At 40.0% G+C, this 21,380-nt stretch overlaps 2 protein-coding genes across 14 annotated transcripts in view; both read left to right on the top strand.

Moving 5' to 3' along the window:
* TRERF1 (transcriptional regulating factor 1) overlaps positions 1–9,633 on the top strand; it is a 100,504-nt gene extending 90,871 nt beyond the window's left edge. For all 11 annotated transcript variants that reach the window (XM_056357822.1, XM_056357816.1, XM_056357815.1 and 8 more), the window contains 6 exons: positions 899–974; positions 5,786–5,874; positions 6,716–6,829; positions 7,589–7,777; positions 8,233–8,441; positions 9,092–9,633. In XM_056357822.1, the coding sequence (XP_056213797.1) occupies positions 899–974; positions 5,786–5,874; positions 6,716–6,829; positions 7,589–7,777; positions 8,233–8,441; positions 9,092–9,413 (999 nt within the window). In that variant the 3' untranslated portion in view covers positions 9,414–9,633. The remainder of the gene's footprint in view (positions 1–898; positions 975–5,785; positions 5,875–6,715; positions 6,830–7,588; positions 7,778–8,232; positions 8,442–9,091) is intronic.
* A 3,422-nt stretch (positions 9,634–13,055) lies between these two features.
* Positions 13,056–20,013, top strand: MRPS10 (mitochondrial ribosomal protein S10). Of its 3 annotated transcripts, none has more exons than XM_056357828.1 (7): positions 13,056–13,301; positions 16,179–16,237; positions 16,342–16,414; positions 17,627–17,766; positions 18,244–18,352; positions 19,466–19,555; positions 19,824–20,013. In XM_056357828.1, exons 1-7 carry the CDS (start codon positions 13,086–13,088, stop codon positions 19,908–19,910), a joined length of 774 nt encoding a protein of 257 aa, XP_056213803.1. In that variant the 5' UTR covers positions 13,056–13,085; the 3' UTR covers positions 19,911–20,013. The 3 variants fall into 3 exon arrangements, with proteins under 3 accessions (XP_056213803.1, XP_056213804.1, XP_056213805.1); XM_056357829.1 differs by having other exon boundaries at positions 13,121–13,273; XM_056357830.1 differs by lacking the exon at positions 13,056–13,301 and adding an exon at positions 13,749–13,846.
* The last annotated feature ends 1,367 nt before the right edge of the window (positions 20,014–21,380 follow it).

Here is a 21,380-nt window from a genome sequence, read left to right as displayed (position 1 = left end):
ATGTTTGGTCACAGAGACCTTAGTCCTCTTCTAGCACTTACAAAAAACGTTTTTTGTAGCAGCATTCACATCTACTTATTTGTTCAGAACTGTAAGGTAATTGCACACAGTTCTCATATAAATAATGCATTTCAAATATTTGCATTGGTTTAGTGATGGAAATGTTATTAGCTAGGGCAAATGTCCATTTTGCCCAGTGTTAGGGAAAGACAAGGCCCTGCACAGATTCCTGGAAAGTCAATTTAAAACAAAATGCAGCAGAACACAGCACTGAAATGAATCTTACAGGATTGTCTAATACAGTGGGTTTTAGCTTGTGTCCCAGTTTCCTTAGGCTGTTAGCTGTATCTGAGAGGTCTGAGACAGGTGACTGAACTTACTGCCAGGACGTGACACTTGCTAAACAGAGGGGTCTGTATTGTCAGGGAAAAATTTCAGAGATCCACAAATCACCTGTCTCCCTGATGTAAAGGAGGATTAACACTTGCTGTCATTCCTCACAGATGTTGACCTAAACAGATATTCCAAAAGATTTCATGGTATAAATATTAATGCTGTCAAACCAACCATTAAATATTAGTATTAATTAACACCATCAAATCAAACACTATGAACATATTTGTATGTGGCAAGCAGAAGGGAGGGAAGAACTGGAAGTTGCTAAGTAATAGCTGCATTTGTGCTAATTAAGGCAGGACAGGTGTCCATTAGGCGCTGTTCTGTGAGGTACAGTGTTAATGTGCCTTGGAATAATTTGATGTGATTTTGTATGACAGAAAAGAAAAAAAAAAGAGAGAAAATTAATTCATATCCTTGTACCAAATAGTCTTCTAATTGCAGTTGTATGTAGCAGCTGACTGCATTTGCTAATTCTGGTTTTTCCTGCTTTTTAATTTAGGTTGCTCTTGAGAAGCTGCTGTTGAGAAAGCCAGTGAGATTGAAGTGTCATCCTTTAGCAAATTACCACTACGCTGGTAGGTTTCCTTGAGGTCTCTGTATTTTCTGGTATACGGAGTCTGAGGCTGGCGTCCCAGGCTAGAGAATGGGTTCATGCTGCACTCTCTGCTGTCTGCTGCAGGGATGACAGCATCTAATAGAGGGGTGATGCGGACAGTGCTGAGTGGTACCTGGAGCCTTTTGTTACAAGTTCGGCAGTTTTTTACCTGACTGATGATGTACAGAAACTTTGCATCCATGTTGCTACATAGGGCCTACAGATTTAAAACTGCCTTGAGTAATTTTTTTTCCTCTTTCAAGCTAAAAATTAATTTGTTAATTTCCTTTGAAAACTGCTGCTGTTTGTAGATTATAATTTACTAGCAGTTAGGTCTTCATTTTCTGGTATGTAAATATCTACTGTCATGCCTTCCTTTTGAGGTGATGGTGCATGATAAATGAATATGATAATTGTGAGCGTCCTTCCAAAGAAGCAGTGCTGTAACTCTCACTCATGTCTTAGTACTGGATTCAGAGCCTCTCTTTGTGTGGATCTAGCCTAAAAGAAACGCTTCTGGGATGGTGACTTCTGTAACAAACACAGCAGGAGCTGCATTTTGGTGATGAAGCAGAAGTGACCTGTGAAATACACAACGCAGTGTTCAGCTCCTGGACTTGTGTTATGTCATCTAAGCATAGCTGGCAAATGTCTCTCCTCTGCAGCCCTCCACGTTAGTGCTTAGTGCTTTGTAGTGGCTAACAGCTACTTGGACACACAGAACAGGGTTTTACCTAAGTGATTTAAGACTTCATCTCTAGTTTAGGCACAATAGGTAAGCCAAGAATCTCCCAGTGGTCAGTCAGTCACAATGTTGAGGGTCATATACTCATTTCCAGTTACAGCTGTTGTACAACGTAAGTATAGAAACAAGCTACTGCCTGGCTGTAGCAGCTTAGTGGAAAGACTCCCAACTAACAAGGACTCTTTTGTCACCCAACACCTTAACCCCTTGGCCTGAGAACAAGAACAGAAACATGTTTGATGGCAGTTGATAATAAGTGTGAACATATGTGAAAATCAGGTTTGGAGTCTTGTCTGGGGGAGATGCCTAGTGCCTTTAACAGCTCTGTTGCAGTCCAAAGGATGGACGTGGGGGTGGATGGAGAAGGAGGATATCACCCAGGAACTTTGACTAGGGTCTCTTGTCTGATGACACCAAATCATACATGTGAACGGCAGCTCCCAGGGCATGAGAGCAGGAAGATGAGGAGATATCCCAGCAGCCTCATCCTGAATAAGCGATCTAACTAGCAGAGCAGATAAGAAAATTCTGCCTGTGTGGCAGAGGAGGAGGAACAGACTTTACTGAAGTAACTTCACAGTAGTTTTGGAAAGTGTTTTATTATGATGTGGAGAGGAGCCAGGAGAGACTGTTTCATGCTTCCTTTCCTGTTTAAGAAATAGGGATATGTTGTTGTTCACAGGTCTCAGTGCTAGATAACGAGGATTAGTGTCATCTCACGTGAAAGATTAAACAGAACAATCTCACCAGTCTGGATTTTAAGTACCATAAAATAACAAGACAAAGCATTACTTACTAATGCTTTTGAATGCAACGTGATTGCAACTTTTATTGACAGCCAAACTCTAGCACCATGCAGCAGCTCTTGAATAATAGTTATTTGTGGTTGATAATCAGCTACTCAAGGTATATGGAAGTTTCTTACAAACTGGTGCATGAATAGCTTAATATAACTTCAAGTAGCATTTGTTTGGGTTAACTCTTTGGGCTTTCTGCTCCCTATTCAGGAATCAGCTTTCAGGCACTGTCCTGTTGAAAGGCGGAATAGATCGAATGGCACTGCCTCATGAGAATTAGCTGATACCACAAACAATACATAGCCAAACTCATTCTTAGCATTGCCCTCAAACGAGGGTACAAGTGAAGGGTACAAGGGCTTCTGAGGGAGGCAGGTTGTAAACTTGAGGCTTTTCTGTTGCGTGCCAGGAGAGCTGGGCATGCTGACCCCCAGGGCTGGTTGGAAGAACACCCTAATGTCTCTGCCCTAATACTTTGCCATCGGTATCTGTCAGGATGGTGTTTTCAGGAAGAGAGGGGGAACAGTGTATCTAATAGAAGAGGAGCGCTGATGTAAATGCTTGAGTTGTTTTCATTTGAACAGTGGGATTTCTCAGGTCTGAATTTGAATTGCAGGAGAAATGGTCTCTGAAATAATGTTCAGGCAGTCCAGAAACTTCTTGTACATGCTGTGATAGGGTGTGGATCAGACCCAGCATATGCTCTGTGTAATGAATTTGAGCCACCTCTCAGGGGGCTCCCTGGGTGTAGATGTAGTCCCCTTGAAACCCACAGGTCAGGCCCCAGAGACCCCAAATCTGAAGGTATTTATTGTCAGTTAATCAGTGTAATAACAATATGGCAGGTAAAACAAAATGTAGAATAAAAATCTAAACATAAAGACCAGCTTTAAAATTTTATCTGTGTTCCAAAGTCCAAAATTCTTTCCTGCTGCATTGCAGATCTCTCTCTATACATGTTCTCTATATCTCCCTCAAGCTAACAAGAGCAAAAGTGGTTTCCCAGCAACCAGAGTTAAAAACAGCTTTCTTCTGTTTCTTTTCCTACACAGGATTTATTCTATTAATTAGGTTACTTCCAATTAACCCGCATAATCTTATAAGGGTCTCTGCTAATACCACAGCTATTGGGGAAACTCTGTAAGGCCTGAATCCTCTGTTAGGTGTACAATAAAACTAGTTCATAGAATTGATTCTATTTTTTGGGTTGGATGGTGGGGTTTTTTTGGGTTTTATGTTTGGGTTTTCAGAAGGGTAGGGTAGAGGCAGGAGAGCATGACTAGAGAGGTTTGCCAAAAACAAAAATTTTGTTGGTGTTGTCATGCTTTTTGAAGTTACATTTTGGCATAGTAGAGGAGGCCCCTGGACTGAATCAGTGCCTTTACCCCTGCCCAAAGGGAGGGTGAATGCAAATGACTGGCAAGTGGTGTAAGAAGGGAATGACACTGGTTCAGGGTGGGAAAGATTCAAGGCCTGACATACTGATCTTCAGGTAATAACAGAATAAATAAACTTGTGGCTTGAAGCTAGTGCCTTTCTCTGATGCTTAGAGCTTTAATGTAAATCTCTGTGGAAATAACTAATGCATGCTTATATCCAGTACTGGAATAGCCTGCAGAAAAGGTAATTTTGTAGTTTTCCGCATATGAAGGTGAGATACCTGCTCTAAGCTTGTGAGCCTGGGAGTCAACACTGAGAAGAAAAACATTTACAGCTAATAAAAAAAAAAATCTATATACTTTTTATAGACATAAGTAACCTGTAGAGTTCAATACCATGCATGGTGCCAAGGCCAAGTTAATTGAATTTGGTGCAGAGGCAAGCATTTCTATGGAGAATAGTAACATTGACATGAATATTAGGGATTTCTTTTGATAAAAGTTTTAGATGAATCAGAAACTCTCAGACAGACTGAAGTAGAATCTTCTTAAAGTGTAAGTCATTTCAAAGGCATCCACTTTACGACTTCTTGCATATCCTTCCTTTAATATATGTAATGCTGCCACTCTTACAAACAGGGTGCTGCTTTGATGCAGTAGCGTAATCCTGTGTTTCTTCTCTTTGACTTATACTGAGGAAGCATAAATTCATTTCAATTTAAATGTTGATTTCATCTTTTCATGGGCAGTTAGGCTGGTCAAGCAAACACAGAATAATGATATTTGAAAGTTTTATGTACAGTTTCCATTAGATGATCAGAAAGCTCTTTGTGCATATTGCACATTGCTACAATCTCTGTCTACTTGTGATCTTTATCACAGAGGATTTAAGTGTTTTACCTCAAGTTGTACAAGTGGAGAGCTGCAAAAGGACCCTGTAAGAGTTATTGTCTGGAAAACAAAATGATAGATGAACTTCTGCGTAGTTCAGTGTAAAGCAGCATATATAGGAATAAGCAACGCAAGCTTTACATATTGAGTTCTGTGGTGATACTTCTCAGTTAGAATGAGACTTTGAGATTATAATGCTAGTTCTGTGAAAGCATGAGCTCTATATTTTACAACAGCTAAAAATCCAAACAATTCAAATGTAAGAGATAGAGAACATGGTGATGCCGCTGTGCCAGTCTGTGGATTGCTTATATGTTGACTGTTACATATCTTCCTGGTCCCTTTGTCCCTGCAGGAATGTTTTAGTACTGGAAAAGGTTCAGAGAGGAACAGCAGTAGTGACCAAAGGTGTGGGAGTGGCAGAAGAGACATGCGTTCCTGAATAGTATGGAGCTGATGGTTGAGGTTGGGTTTACTTTCTCTTGAAGAATGGAAGGTCATCCAGGGAAGCTACTGGGAGTCAGGAAACAGAAAAGGAGGTGGCTCTTCATGTGGAGGGTCTACTGATCTGTGAAACTTCTTGGCAAGGGATTTTTTTTGGGTGTGAGAAGTTTAATTGGTTGAAAGGAAGAGTGGGTCAGCACTTACCAGGATAATTACTAAATAAGGAGATTGCAACAGACTCAGGAAATCCCCTGTGCCGAAAGTGATCAGAGGTTAGGAAGAATTAGGGAGAGGCATTGTAATTGCTTCCCCTGATCTTACTGTTCCCTAGGCAACTGCCTGTGACTGCTGCTGGAGATCAAATGCTGCTTAGATGGTCTTGAGGTCTGAGTCAGTACAGACATACTTATATTTGGGTAGCAGCAATCACTAGCATGTGCTTGAGGTTGCCCAGTTTTTGTTTCAGATACTACATCAACATAAAGATAGTGGGGTTCAATCGTTTATAATGAATTCACTCTTCCTTTTTTTTAAGGATCTGACAAATGGACACATCAAGAAAGGAGGCTGTTCAAAGAGGCACTGTCCACCTACAGCAAAGATTTCATATTTGTACAGAAAATGGTAAGGCTATTTCTGTTCTGTCAATTGTTTTTTTCCATTTGCTGAATTCTGTTCCCTTTCATCTTCCTTCCAGTGCCAGACCAGCTTATTGCAGGCATAGAGCCGGCAGTAGTTACGAGAACACTAATAGGAGTGGTATATTCATTCCATTTGATTGTTTCTATGTGTGCAGCTGCAGCACCAGTAAAAAACAGTTAAAATTAAATTAAATCTGTTCATCTTGTTATTACATGTAAAAGTTTTCAGATCTGGAATCACAAGTCGTGGCATTTTATGTGTAAGAGAAGTATGGTGCTCCACTATCATCTTGGTGTTCTCTAGCCGTTTGTTAAAAGGTGCTTGAGTCACTGGCACTGAACCTTGCCCCAGAAAGGGTTGATGCCTGTTAAAAAAGGAAGAATGTGTTTGGGCTTAATTTTAGTGTTCTGCCACAAAGCGGAAGAGACAAGTTGTACTCATCTTGGGGCAGAGTAGGTTACTTGTTAACTCATGCTGAAAAACATTGGCATTTTTGGGGAACCATGTCTTAATTTCTAGATTTCTTGATGGTATTGTACACTTGAGCTACAAAAGTATATTCTCAGTCATTTTCTGACTAGAGAATCCCAGAGAAATGTACTGAAATATTCAACACAGATTTGACTGAAAAACAGTAATGGAATTGTTCTACAGGAGTATTCCTGTTCTAGTCAAACTGTCTGGACTTTTTTGGGTGGGGTTTTTTTTTTTTCTCTATTTGAATTTTTGAGAAATAAAGCTTGTCTCTTGGAATATGTTAAAATTGTGTTGAATGAAAGCAAAACATTGAGACTGGATTATTTCTGCAATTACTTAAATACAGGTTAAGTCTAAGACAGTTGCACAGTGTGTGGAATACTACTATACCTGGAAGAAAATCTTGCGTTTGGGACGGAAACACAGGACACGTTTAGAGAAAAAGAGAGAAGAATGCCTGGTAAGTCTAAAATACTATGAAAAGGTTTAACACTTGATAATTTTTGTATTTATCCTGTTACAAGGAGAAGGTTGAACACAGATCTCTTCCAACTTAAATTACACTGTAATTCTAAATTCTGTTCTGTATGAGCATTCTGTAACCTCAGCTACACCAAGGTATTGTGTTCCTGGACTGTAATGGCATAAAATTGTTTTGACTAGTGCATTATCTAACTCTAGTTCAGCAATTATGGGCTTTTGCTACTGGTGAATCAGGTAAACCACTGGACATTATGCCTGCGCCTGTGTGCGCACCTGAAAGCTGCTCTCATATTCTAGTACAAATACCATTTACACAAACTGGCAATGCAATTCTTTGTGTTCAAGGTATGTATTGCTGGTAGTCAGAGTAGTTTTAGGAGATGTGGGGTTTTATTTTTAAATAAGTAATTTAATTTGAGAATATAGCATACATTGCCATTCTAACAGCTGGGGAAGACTATTGTACTTTGGTATCTGTAGATTCTTGGAACCACAGCTCTGTAGTAGAGATGGTGGGTTTGAGCATTGCAGTGAAGCTGCATGAGCTATAGCTTGACTGTTAAGGGGTGGTGGTTCCAGCAAGACCAGAAGTTCATTCAGGATGGGGAAAAAATACTGAAACCTGGACACAGACTTGACTAAGCAATATGCTGTTCCAGTACTGTCTGTGTCTTACTATCCAGTACTGTCTTTGACCATATTTTATAGTATTTCTTAAATGCACTGTCTATTTCAGACAAGTGGAGAAGAGGAAGTGTTAGAGGAAGATGAGGAGACTGAAGAAGACAGAAAAGATGAAAGGGAAATGCAGAAGTCTCCTGACCCACCAGCTATCCCTCTTGTTGGACCTATAGATCTGCCTGCACTTCAGAGTCTTTCACTTTCTTCATCTTCCTTCATCTGTGAAATGCCAAACTGTGGTGCCGTACGTGTGTGTGGTATATTTAATAGTAGGGGGATTGTGTACTAGGGAATTGTGATTTTGGAAATTCCTGGTCAATAATACCTCCTGAATATCTGTGGACAAATCATTTTGCCTGCTCTTAATTCCCACCTCACAACATATAGGCAATATGCTGATCTGTACGTAAAATTGAATCCCGAGATGTAGAAATACTATATGGTAACAGGTCTGACTACCTTTTTGTCATACAACTGTAGTAATAGCTCACCGCTTTGTTTTATTATGACTAAGTTTCTTTAACTCTAGTGGGATATAGCTGAGAGCAAGCAGCATTTAAACAAGCAGATTATATTAGACGTGTACAGTTGTTCTGTTGTAATATGCATTCAGCATACTTCTTTCTGAAGTTCCTGTTCCAGTGCAGTATTTCTTGGTTTTTATTTTTTCTTTCTTCCCTCCACCCTACTCCCTGTCAGGTGTTCAGTTCCCGACAAGCACTGAATGGCCATGCTCGCATTCATGGAGGTACTAATCAGGTGACAAAACCACGATGCACCATCCCGGGCACTAAGCAGAAATCTGGTACGCAGAGCGGATACTGCTCCATCAAGAGTTCACCTGCCCACAGCACAACAAGTGGTGAGACTGACCCAACAACAATTTTTCCTTGCAAGGAGTGTGGCAAGTAAGTGAATATGACTGTATGCAGTACTGCATCACATTTGCCTACTTATATTCCAGATGAATAGTGTTGTGACAAACTCTTTATGTTTGTTCTGATGGTGTCAAAGAACAGTTTCCCCTTGGATAATGTGTCCTCTTACCAAAACCTTCAGAGACTGGTTCCATGATGTTTTTGATTCTTCCCCTGCAGTATTTACTCCAATTTTCCTGAAGCCATTTACTTGCTGGAATTTCTACATCTGACAGTCCAGCTTTCTCCTTCATCACAGATTTGCATGTGACAGTGGGCAACTTTCTCTGTGTTTCTGTGCTTGAGCTTGCCCATCTTAATATGGGATTCTTTTCCCCTGTTGTGCTTAGTTTCACAACAATATCCTGCACAGGGAGAATTAGGTTGCACATAGATACTGAAGCAACTGTGGGAGCTACAAAGTACTTCTGACAGAGTCAGAGTAGGCCATTTTGATACTGTCAGGATGCATAAATCTGGTAGTCTGTCCCTGAAATTCTCACCATGGCATCGCAGACTTCACTGACTTCTATTTCAGGACAAGGAAGCAAATGTACTGATAAGTTGTTGAGTCTCTTTTGGCTCACTTCATCAAAAGCAATGCATTTTTAGCTGATTTTTTTTTTTCCTTTAAAATTTAGGGTATTTTTCAAAATCAAAAGCCGCAATGCTCATATGAAGACTCACAGACAACACGAAGAACAGCAAAGGCAGAAGGCTCAGAAAGCTGCTGTGGCTGCAGAAATGGCAGCCACCATCACAAGAACTACTGGGCCTGTTGGGTGTAGTTTGATTCCTCTGGATCACATGAGTTTGGTTAAACACGTTGGAAATGTCGGTGACATTGATGATGATGTTGTTCAGGAGCTGGGTGATGTCATGGAAGAGAATGAAGTCATGGATGCTGACCTTCTATTGGATGATGAAGATGCAGATCTACTGCAGGATGATGCTGAGTTGTAAATAAAGTTGTTTGATAAAGACAGCTACTGAGCACACCCTGAATGGATCATTCAGGAAACCTGGACTGCTCCTTTGCTCCCCATTGATTGTAAACTACCTGTTGAAAATGAAATTCTTTTATCCAGGTCTAGGAAAAAAAAGAAATCTGCTTTTTTCCCTTTTTTTTTATTAATTTGTGTTTTGGGGGAAAAATAAATAATTGGTACAAATATTCTTACAAGGTGTTTTTATCTGAGCTCATTTTGCTGATAACTTCCAAGGCCACTAATTACAGAAGTTCACAGTTCTGCTATCACTTCCCTCCAGATGGTCCCGGTAAGATCTTTAGTCCTTAACTCTTCCAAGTTTCATTTTACCCCAATTACAAGAATTATCTTCATACACTTTCGATAAAAGTGTATTTTTTTTTTTGTGCCTATACTGGATCACTTCCAGCATTTTCTAGAGACTAAATGTCATCTCTGCTAAGGAAATTATTACATTCTTTGTCTTTGTGCTGTCATTTTAAGGGAGGTGGAGGAGAAAAATATATCTGATTTTACTGTGAAATACTACAGACGATACAGCCACTCTTGTAATTATCACAGTACTTTTTCGGTTCCGTCTTGCCTTAGTGCATACATCTTAGGCTATTCATAAAAGCGTTGGTTACGCTGTACGTCTTAGAGCTTCCATTTTAGCAAGGTTTTGATCTGCTGAATTTAAAGTGACCTGATTCAAGGATTGAGGAAAGATGATCATACTGTGGTTCACGTCATCTGATGGGAACACTGAATCAGGAGCACCACCCTGGTAATCAGATTGCACTGGAAATATATTTTGCTGTGACAATGAATCACACTTTTGAATAGCCATCTCGGTGGTTTTAGAAGACTGCATGCTCAAGCAGTGCAGCCTCTTGCTCTCTCACCAGGCAAATACAGGGAGACATTCTTGCCCATGGAACGGAGACTGATGGAGTACATTCCTTCAGCGCAAGTTAGTTATTACTTGTAGGCATGAAATGTAACTCTTGTGCCATTTTCAGTCCTCCTCATTACATCAAACTCAAATGTTGTTTACTTAGTAAAACATAGTCCAAAGGTGATTTGACATGGCTGCTTGATTGCAGTTTCTCCTCCCTTAAGTTCACGTCTACATGCTGCGTGTCTAACACCATTTATATAAATTTAGATTTGGTTCTCTAAGTAAATAGCATCTCAGAAGAATTGTACCTTGTAGAATTAAAGAATTCAGAAAGAACCGGAGTTAGGTTGAATGGACCTTTAATTACAGAACGTGAATACTGATTTTAGAGCTTTCACAGGTAGCAGCACTGATTTTCTTGTGAATTTTGCACAGTAGAAGAGTATTGCTGACTTTATGAAGTATTTTATAAGATCGATTTCAGATCTTCCAGATTTAAGAGTTGTTTGGGGTTTTTATGGGTTGGGTTTGGTTTTATTGGTGGGTTGTTGGGTGGTTTTTTTGCCACGTTCCTAACATCTTAAGCAGAATCTGAGAGATGGTGGGTCTTATTTTCTACTATCTTTCTTCCTTGTATAACTATGCAAAATGAGGGTAAATCACAGTCCTTCTGGATAAGGAGTATCGGACCACACAAGTTCAAAACCAGTGGGACTCATTGGCGGAGAGGTGCCTTCTCTGTCACAGCCAAACGTCCTGAGGTTTCTACTTTAAAGTTGAATGTTCTGATGCTGAAGAACAACCCTTCAGGAGAAATCACTTCTCAGTTTCTGGTTGGTGAAGTTCCTGTGTACATGGTTGGTTTTAGTGTTCTGGGGGGTTGTTCTAGAGGATTTTTTTAGTTGGTTTTGACCAGCGGGTGGAATTTTGCTCCCTCTGCTGCATGAGGGATGATGTTCTTAATTAGCGTACTTAGAAGATTTAGGAGATCAGGCAGCCAGCCTCCTTTTCTTCTCCAAACTGCCAGTCAGCATGCTCCCCAGCAGTTCCTGTCCATGCTGTGACATGTTACTTGTACAGGGGTCATGCAACCCAGGTTCAGCAGACTGGGTGCTCGGCTGTATGCTGCCAAACGGATCCACTGATAATAAATCTTACAGACTGTGCAAGTCGTAGTGTTTTGCAAAGTTGAGGCTTTTGAGAGCTGTAACTTGTGCTGGCTTTTAGAAAAAGCCTGGCAGAGTCTACTCTTTCTTTTCCAAACTTGTATCATTTCGAATTTTTAAGGATCTTTCTGAGAAAGGCTGCTTCACTGGAAAATGGTTACATGTTTTCAGATTCCTCTATTAATGGGAAAAAATTGAGCGTTTAAGCAAAGTGATAATTGAAGTCAGAACAGTGTGAAATATAGTAGAAACTTGTGGGCTTGATTTTGAAGAGCAGCTCTGTATTAAAGAATCTACAGTGGAACTTTTCTAGCAACAATTGGACAGCTATCTGTGCTAAACCTAGTGTATATATAAATACATATACACCTGGTTCTGTAACATTAATTGGGTGCTGTTTTGTTGTTTAGCCAAGAAGATAATAGAACAACAACAACCAAAGAAGTTACTCATAAAGGAAAAGAGGAAATGCACATTTCTTAAGCAGTACAGAATCTAGGCCTCAAACGTTGACTTCATTATTATTGTTGCATGGGCTGATGTTAAACAGATGCTGTTCTGCCTATTTGTACATAAATCAGACAGTTTTATTTCAGAGAAGTTGTTTTATTGCTGATGGTTGATGATGGGAAACTGTTCACTGTTGAACTTAGTCCTCTTTGATAAAACCTGTACATACAGAAAACATATTTTATGAGAAAAATCTTATTTTCAATATTTAACTGTTATTTTATTAGAAGATGGTTGTAAATATTTTAGGTTCTTCAGTGTAAAAAGCAGACTGTAACTTTAGGTGGCAGAGGAAGTAACAATAAAAACCTATACATTTAATATAGCTTGTGATCTATGCTGGTTTCAGGTTCCTGCTGTTAGCATTTGACGTGCACACAGCTTAATTTCAGGTTACAGTCTACCTGGATGTGTGCATTAGGGTGGCTTAGTGACACGAATTAGTACTTCATTTCCTTTCCTTTAAATACTTGGTACGGATGAGAACCTGTGTTGTAGTATTAACTGTTATTTGTATGTGTAAAAAGAAAAGGGTTTATATGATGCTTCCAGTTATTTATGTACTTCGGTAAAATACAGTTGGCTGGGTTTTGCTAACAGGCTTATATACCTTTCTAAAGTATTTCTAAGAGGTGGAGAAGGTTAAAAACTAGGTTCACGTGTGTGTGTTTTTTCAAAGGATTCCTAAATCGTTCTAGGCAAGAAAAAAACCAAAATTTTTACAATTTTTATGTATTCACTGCTGTACAGTTGGGTGGGCATAACTGTTCTTGGCAGGAACCAGTTGTAGTAAAAAGCGTTCTCAGGGGGAGAGAGCTGAAGAAACCTCCTTTACCTCTCACCTTCACCTCCCCGGAAAACAGAAGCAAATAACAAACCGTCACTTAACCCTGCCTCGGGCTCGGAAAATTTAGCAATTCCCGCTTTCTGCCCTACGGCAGCGGGTCTCCCGTCTGGGAGAACGCGACGCGGAGCGTATGTGAGGGGAGTGGGGAGGGGAGGGGCGGCCGTTGGCGGGAAAGAAGCTGGGGCGCGCGCCGAGGTCGTTCACTGAGGAGAGGCGCCGTCCGCGCCGCGGCTCTGCCGGACGATGCCGCAGTGCCCCCGCCTCAGCGGGGGGTGCTTGATCCGCCATGGCGGCGGGGGCGCTCGCCTGTCGCCTGGGTTTTCAGGGGGGAAGGGGTGGCGGATGAGGCCGCTCTTCTTCCGGGCCGTGCGCTATGGTCAGCGGGTTGAGGCAAGATGGCGGCGCGTTGGCTTTGTCGGCGGCTCTGTCAGGTGGGGCGTGTGGCTGGAGAAGGGACGGGTGAGCCCCGTTTTCCTTCTCCTTTCCTTCGGCGGCTTTGCTCCTGAGGGGAAAGGGAGCTGGAGCAGCGCCCCTCGCGTAGGCTCAGCCGCACGGCTGAGGGCCGGTGCTCGGCGCTGTGCAAACCCCACCATCGCGTCGCCGGTGCGAGCTGTATTGGAGCCGGCCTGCCCGCCTTGGTGGGCTCCCGCGGGCAGCGGACATCGCAAGTGGTTTCCTTTTGGCTGCGGGAGGGTTGGGGTCTTACAGCGCGGGGCCCGTGCTCAGAAGTCGTTCCTGTAGTCGTGTGTTTGCGGCGGGTACTCTGGGTGTGAGGGATGATGGAGAATAGATGACTTAGATTTGGAGGTGATGCGCCAAGCCTGTTTGTAGTCTTAAAGTTTCAAATCTTGAAGTTGTAGCGTAAAAACACAGGGAAACTCTTTATACTACCGCTGTTTTCTGCAGGTTTTGATTTCTCAAGAGCGATTGCCATCTCTCAAGCTGAGGAAATTTGATGTTAGTGGCTTCCTCCTCATTTTCTGAAGCCCTAAACTCTCTCCTATGTATGTGCTGTATTCTGGACTTGCTTATCTTTCAGTCATCTGCCTCCTCCTGAGAACTTAGGCATCTCTCAGCCAAACATAATTAAGGCTATTTTGTATTAGGAGAGGGGTAATTCTGTTATTAGGAAATTGAATTCTGTTATGTTGCAGTCTGAGTGTCTTTTCCACTGTCTGTGAGGGCCATTAGCAAAAATGCATCAAGTATACATAAATCGGAGAATGAAGTAAGCTGTTAAAATATACTTTACTGCCTGCTGGATACCATTATTACTACCTGGGGTATTCAGTATATCATTTTGTCAAAATTTGCACAGAGCACCTTTAATTTTATTTTACAAAAACTTTTGACTTGATGTGTACCTGCATAATTAGGAATAAAAGGGATGGTACGTGGTGGGAATAAGATGTGCAATCATAGAATATTGTAAAGGCTGTGGGATAGAATTCTACTGGTTTATCATGTTTTGTTTTATTAATCTTTATTACATGAAGAGTGAAACAACTTCTTTGTATCCAAACCCACATAACACGATGTGCTACGAGTGTGTATATCTTTGTGTGCACATGATAAAACCATATTACAAGGTCAAGCAGTTAGAAGTACAAGAATACATAGCAGAGACTGCATACACACAACACCCCCCCAAAAAAACAGGTACAACTTTTAGTTACGGTTCCAGTCAGTAGTCTTAGTTTGTCATCTGGGGTCAGGTTCTGTGCCATATACTTGCACACACAGTTTAAGCCTTTCAACTGAATATGATCTTTTGTGCCCGTGGGCCTGTCTGCTCCCTGGAGTGGTGTCAGGTGGTGATGTTAGTGTATTTCATATTAGTGTTGAATGAAAGTGACTCAGTATTCTGAGTGCAGAGATAAAGAGAACTGAGCTGCAAAGATAAAGACAATTTTATCAGATGTATTTCTTTAATTTTACATATTAAGGTTCAAGCAGTGCCCAACATGAACTTTAAAACTTTCTGAATTGTTATCAGCTATAGTGGCAAGTATTCAGTGCTCCTACCTAAAGTTTTTTATTGGCGTCATGCACTTAAGAATGGAACATTAGTGCTCATTTGGGAACATCTCTGTTTGAAAGGCTTGCCTAAAGGAACACATTGAGCTGTGCTCTCCAGTCAGCTTTGTAAACAGGAAAGTCTCCTACCTCTTCTTGCGGTCATCTTCCTATTGCAGAATTTGTAGGATAAGTAGTGAGTGAATGAGGCAGAATTACTTCAGAAAACAGTTTCATTCACTGCTGATATATAATTAATAAATAATGCATACTGGAGAAGGCTAGGGACCTGATAGCACCATGTAATTAGTTATACATAACCATGAGTGACTAAATTAAGATTACCTGAAAAAGTGTCAGTTCTGGCTGTTTTCTGATGTTTTGATTGTAGTCACCTGCATAAATCATGTGCGGGGTATCTGTCTTCTCTGTTACAGTGATGACTCCAGCACCTCTGAAGTAAAGAGTATCAGGGGGCTGCATAAGTAGCTAGTTTTCCTTCAGCATTCTGCTTCAGCCCAAAGTTTCTCTTAAGCAAGTGAAAGTTCTGGCTCCCGTGGTGTTTTTCCCCCCTCAAGTAGCCTATAACTTTGCCAAATTAAGAATTAGTGGAAGGAAGCTAGAAGCCACGTAATACTCTGAAGGGAGTGATTATTCTAGTATGCAAGACAGTAATGTTACATCTTGATTAACAGTTGTATTTCCTTTTTTAACACAGAAAAGTCATGTTATCTTTTAAATATGGTTCATTTACGTGTTAGAAGTTTTCTATTTAAATGTTCTTTTCAAAAGAAAAGTGTTCAAATCACAAGGAACTTTTTGCTGAAAAAAAGGAAAATTACCAGTTAAATTCAAAAGTTGAATTTTTGCATTTTAAGATACTGTTTTCAATTGCATTTACAACAGCAAGTTCCACTTAGGCTTGTCACTTGATGAAACTAATATATGTTGTACTGTGAAAATAAAGGGAAAATATTATCATGTACAGAAATGATATTTCATGCCACCCAGAATACATTTTTCTGCTAAACAAAATGCTTTGTGATTGCTCTTCAGGTGCCTTGTTAGTAATAACTGCATACTGTTATAGCGTGCTCTTAATGTGTTCCTTTTTTTAGGTGCTGTGAGTATACTAAAATTCATTTCCATGCTCCTGCTTTCCTGCATTTTCCAACAGATCAAGCTTTCTAGTTTGGCAGATCAGTACCTAGGAATGTGTTATGCTCTGGTGTGCAAAAAAGTAACCTTTAATAAACCTGTATTAACTGGCTACTTTCCAGCTTGGGGAGGAAAAAGCTATAACCTATTTGTTTTATACAGGGATCACCTTTTTCTGTCAATTATGCAAGCAGAATTATGCAAAAGCAGTGTTTTCTTCTGTAAGTATCAAAGGCACTCCTTATTCCCACTTCTCCTCCACACTTCCTAAAAAATCCAACTTTTAACAACTTATTTTATGTTTCTCCTATTACCACATTTCTAGAAACTCTGGCTCGATGGGAGCACGGCTGGCTGGATCCCATGTTGATGCACAGGAGCCTAAGACTAATCCTTTGGTAAGTGTTTTATAGAATGGTATTTTGTATATTGTCTTAGTAACAGAGAGGGTGTACAGAAAAGGTAGAATTCCTTTATTGCAGCTTTGTTAAGTTCTGTCTTAATGACATCAGATTTGCTGTAGGGAAAGAAACGTTTGAGATTATTGGGATTTGAGGGTTTTTTTCTTTCCCTCCACCCTCCCCAGCAAGATTTCTGTAGCTCTCAGTTGTCTTTCCTCCTCTGTGCAGCTGTAACTCTATGAAATACTAGATTTTTGGCCACATCCAGTTCGGTGCCTGCAGCAGCTTAGCCAGCCTAAGGCCTTTGTCTTTGGCTCGGAAGCTGGGAGCCCCAGGGCTGATGAGTTGGGAAGTTCATGAAGGCATGTGGTGGGTATCTTGCTTTTAGAATATGAATGCTTTGATTTTTACTAGGACTTCAGAAACACATGCCCTCTCTGTATAATACATGCAAGCAAGCCAAAATCTTACAGGCAGTATTAGATATCCAGTGGAGATCCAGCCTTCCTGTCATGTCTGGTACATGCTGGATTTACTATGCTAAACTGTCTGGGAGTAAACTTGTGGGAAAAATCAGTGCTTCCTAGACACATCAAGGGTTTTCAGATGATCAGTGAGCACAGGCCACCAGTGTTTGAAGCTCTAACTAGAATTCATAAATTTTTAACAGAAAGTCGTAAGTTTTGTGCCTGTACAAACATAAAGGATAATATGCCTGGGGAGTTTTACTGTGGTTAAAGTAGCCTTATAACTGACTTAGTAAGGTGAGAATTCTGGTTACTTTCCATAGTGTTCTAGTTACTGTCCATACCCAAGTGAAGTCTGAGAATTCAGGTATTGTGGCACTGCAATTTCAAATACAAATATTGCTGCTCCAGACTTGCTTTAAGAATGAGTTTCATTCTTGCCTTTGCTATTGTTGTCCTCATATTTATCTGTCATTCCCTTTCCTTTTCTGAGAAGGAATTTTACCTAAATGTTCAGAAGTTAGGTATCTCTTCATGCTTTTGCCTTCCCTGGTAAGAGTGAGAACTGTCAGTCGAGGTAGTACTGTCAACCTCTTACAGATAAACTAAAATAAGCAGCTAACAGTGTGTGGGTTTTTTCCTCTTCTACAAATGATGTCCACAGGCTAAGAAAATATGCAGTGCGTGCATTAATTAAGGGGAGCGTGGAGTGGTAACTCATGTCCTTTCTTTAAAAATGCAGATAACTATTTCAGATGAGCCAGAAACGCTGTACAAGAGATTGTCCCTTTTAGTTAAAGGCCACGATAAAGCTGTGTTGGACAGCTATGAATATTTTGCAGTACTTGCAGCTGAAGAACTTGGCATCTCTGTTGAAAAAGTGTAAGTAACTGATCTGTAGAGCGATGTGGTGTCAGATGTTTCCTACTTAATCTGCTGTAATTCAGATTCTCTGCTTAGACGTATTTTTTTTTTTTTTTGGAAGAAACAGGTATAATCTGACATTTTTTTCTCAGATTATACGTTTTAACACTTCTTAGATGGCAGCACAGTGATGAGAAAGGAGCAGCAGGTCTATGCTCAGTGCTGCCATAGATGAAGTGCATTTTAACTACCTGAAGGATACTGACAGTACTTTAAGTGCAGTTATCAGTGCTCTAGCTTCCCTGAAACTAATGCTAGTTAATACCTGAGTATTAACCGTGCCAATGTGGCTTAATAATAAATTGTACCGGTGTTTAATACTTCCTTGTAGGTCTAAATGTCAAATAAGAACAGGGATTTCAGCATAATCTTTCAGATAATTTGTATTAGCATCTTTTATATAAAATGACATATTTTTTTTTGTGCTTTGTTCAGACATAAACCTCCGAAGAAGATAGAACGATTGACACTTTTAAAATCTGTACACATTTACAAGAAACACAGAGTTCAGTATGAAATGAGAACACATTACATGTGTTTGGAGGTAAGAGAGGTGTGGGGAAAAAAAAAAGTATGTTCTAGGTGCACAATCTAAAGATGTTAATAGATGTTAGTACAGGAGCGAGCACAGACTTCCTATTTACTTGGATTGGGGAACAGAGTGCAGGAAATGGCAGAAAAGAGCTGACCTAGGTACATCAAATGTGACACAAATTATTCTGAACGTACGGCCTACGTAAGTTTTGGATTTAAAGACTGATTTTGACCATCATCTTAACAGCTGAAAATTATTTAAAAATAAGGTAGAATTGAGGGTTATCTTTATATGTTTTATGCTCTTGGTTTCCAGGCATTAGTGGGATGGGAACTTTGTGAGGAAGGAAGGAAGGTGTAGCTAAATTATTGCAACTACCAGTCACTAAGGGTTCTGTTCTCTTCGTGAGTTTGTCTGATGTTTCTGAACACACATACTTTTGTCCTATGCAACATCATGTGGCAAACTAGAACTGCGTGGGGGATATACAAGAAAGGAAGTGTATACAAACCACTAGCTTTACAGCTGGTGACACAGACTTCTGTACTGTTTAGAACACAGCTGTGGCTGACTTTCTTAGAAGAAGCGTTTGCTGTCAGCATTTTGTGGTTCCTGGGTGTCTTACTCTGTATTTGCATAGTGCTTAGCAAAATGGGACTTTGCTTTAAGTCCCCAGACATCAGTGCAGTACAGATGTCTGCCCGCAAACCATAAGCACTATTTCTGCCATCCAGAAGAAACTAGAAAACCAGTAATTCAATGGAATTCCAGAGTTGCAGGATTTACAAGCTTGAACTCTGAGAGTAGACAAAACCTGGTAATTCTTGCATAACCTGTAATTCATTTCATCTGATACCTGTAGTGTTAAGATCCACCACTTCCATCATAACCAAGATGTGATCACAGGCAGTATGCACAGTTCTGCGGAGTTCTTTTTATTACTTCATACTTGCTTGAGAACTGTGTGCTGCTCAGCTGCCTCTGTTCAGTATTATGGAAGCTGCCTTCCTGTGAGATGTCAGGTCCCATAGCAAGAACTACAAAACCTAGAGCAAAGTAATTTTTTTCGTATTTGAACTGATAATAATGGTAATTCATTAAAAAACATTACTTCTGTTTTAGTTAAAATACCTAACAAGCAGTACTGCTGCAGTTTACTTGGAGTATGTTCAACGAAACTTACCTGAAGGGGTTGCAATGGAAGTAAAAAAGGTGAGTTTCTACCTGAAATTATTAACTGTTATGCAACTAAGTCCTGAAGCAAGTACCAATAACTACTGAAGTCTTGAGAAAGTTAGCAAGACGAAATGCCTGTAGTTTGAAAGGAATATTTTCCAAGTACTGTGGTAAAGCAGCTGCATTGCTTGAAAACGCCACTAGATGGCATTTGTAATCGGATGAATATTCCAAAGCAGACTGAAAAAAGCGGTTAGATGTTAACTACTTGGTATGACAAACGGTTGCTTTAATTTCCTTTTAGACTAAGATAGAGAAAATACCTGAACACATTCAGGAGCCAGTCTGGGATACACGACCTCAAGTAGAAGAAACTGAAGTCAAGTCATGAACTCACCAGGTACTTGGCTCCGATAGTGCTGAAATTGGTTGCTCCCATCAACCTAATTTACTGAGACAGTCTACTGTTAAATAAAAGTTCTTTTATAAAGTAATTATATAAACTCTTGTTTCATCAAGTTATTGGTGATCATAATTCCAGTACATGTAGTCTGAACAACTATAAAGTGGTTTGATGTACTCTGTGATCAGGAACTATGGTAATTTATAATATGTTTGTAGAAAATTAAAATTTATTTTTATTCTTTTATATATATATTTATAAAAATATATATATAAAAAAATTCTCAATCTCCTTTTGATACTAAGTGGCTTCTGAATTCTGAAATACTTGAAAAATCCTCTTTACACTTAATGTGATGTTTAATGTTATGGATGACAGAGATTGTTACACGTTTTCTGCTATAGCTCCTTTGAAGTAACTGAATCCCAGGTGTACATACAGCTTGCATATTAACTTGTAGTAAGTCAGACCCAAGATACTGAGGCATGCTGAGACTTTTCTACATCAAGGTACTTGCCTTTGTGTAGGTTCTAGCTGTTACCAGGAAAGGAGTGATGTATAGAAAGAGGCAACAGATAAGATTAAGGAAGGATAGACTGAGAAGAAGGAAGAAATTAACTCCTCTTGCCCTTCACATTGCTTCAAGCCAGTATCTTAAGTTGTGCATCTTTATTATACACCACGGAACAGCATATAGTAAATAAACCAGCATTCACCTTTATAAGCTGTATGCTACAGTCCATGGTGTAACTTACACTGCCTAAGTAAGCAAAATGGTTTAAAGTTTAGCTCCCCATTTACGCATTTGGACAGGAAAAGTGTGTGATCAGTAAATTTATTCCTATTAAAAACCTACACTGAAATGAAAAAATGGCATCTCACAAGGGAAAAGGCAAAAGTAAAAGTAGAAAAGCTGGGATGAAGAAAAGCATAAAAGTGAGTTGATGCGCTGATAAGTGAAATGAGATGAAAGAATGAAGGTAGTAAGATAGCAATGAGGAATCTGTTTTATGATCAGATTAGTGGAGTTCTCTAAAATAAAAGAAGCGGCTTTTATAAATTGTGTGTCTCTGGAACATGTCACAGATAAAAGTGATGAAGATGCACAGGTAGCAGCAGCAGACTTCTGCTGATGGGGTTTAATCATGGCTGCTGACAGAATTAGGTCAGCAGAACAGATTACAAATAATTCAAGCTTTTTGTCTTGGTTTTCTTTCAAGTGTTACTGCTGGAATCAAAGACCTTGGTGTGTAGAAAATCTGTAAAAAGAACACTGCTGGTGATACCATGCTAACAACTAGAAGCTGCAGCGTAAGTTACGTGATTTCACTTTAGAAATGCAAGTCAGCTAGCCACTTTGTTAAGACTTGTAAGTCAAGGGAGTGATTAGCAATTGCGTTTCATTTAGAACAGAGTTGCGGATGGAGAAGCTGTGGAGAGAGCCTCCGGGAAGCCAGG

This window comes from Falco biarmicus, chromosome 12 (assembly GCF_023638135.1).
Source record: "Falco biarmicus isolate bFalBia1 chromosome 12, bFalBia1.pri, whole genome shotgun sequence".
Taxonomy (NCBI): Eukaryota; Metazoa; Chordata; class Aves; order Falconiformes; family Falconidae; genus Falco; species Falco biarmicus.
The sequence above is the reverse complement of the archived record's forward strand: the minus strand, read 5'-3'. Positions and strand labels throughout refer to the sequence as shown.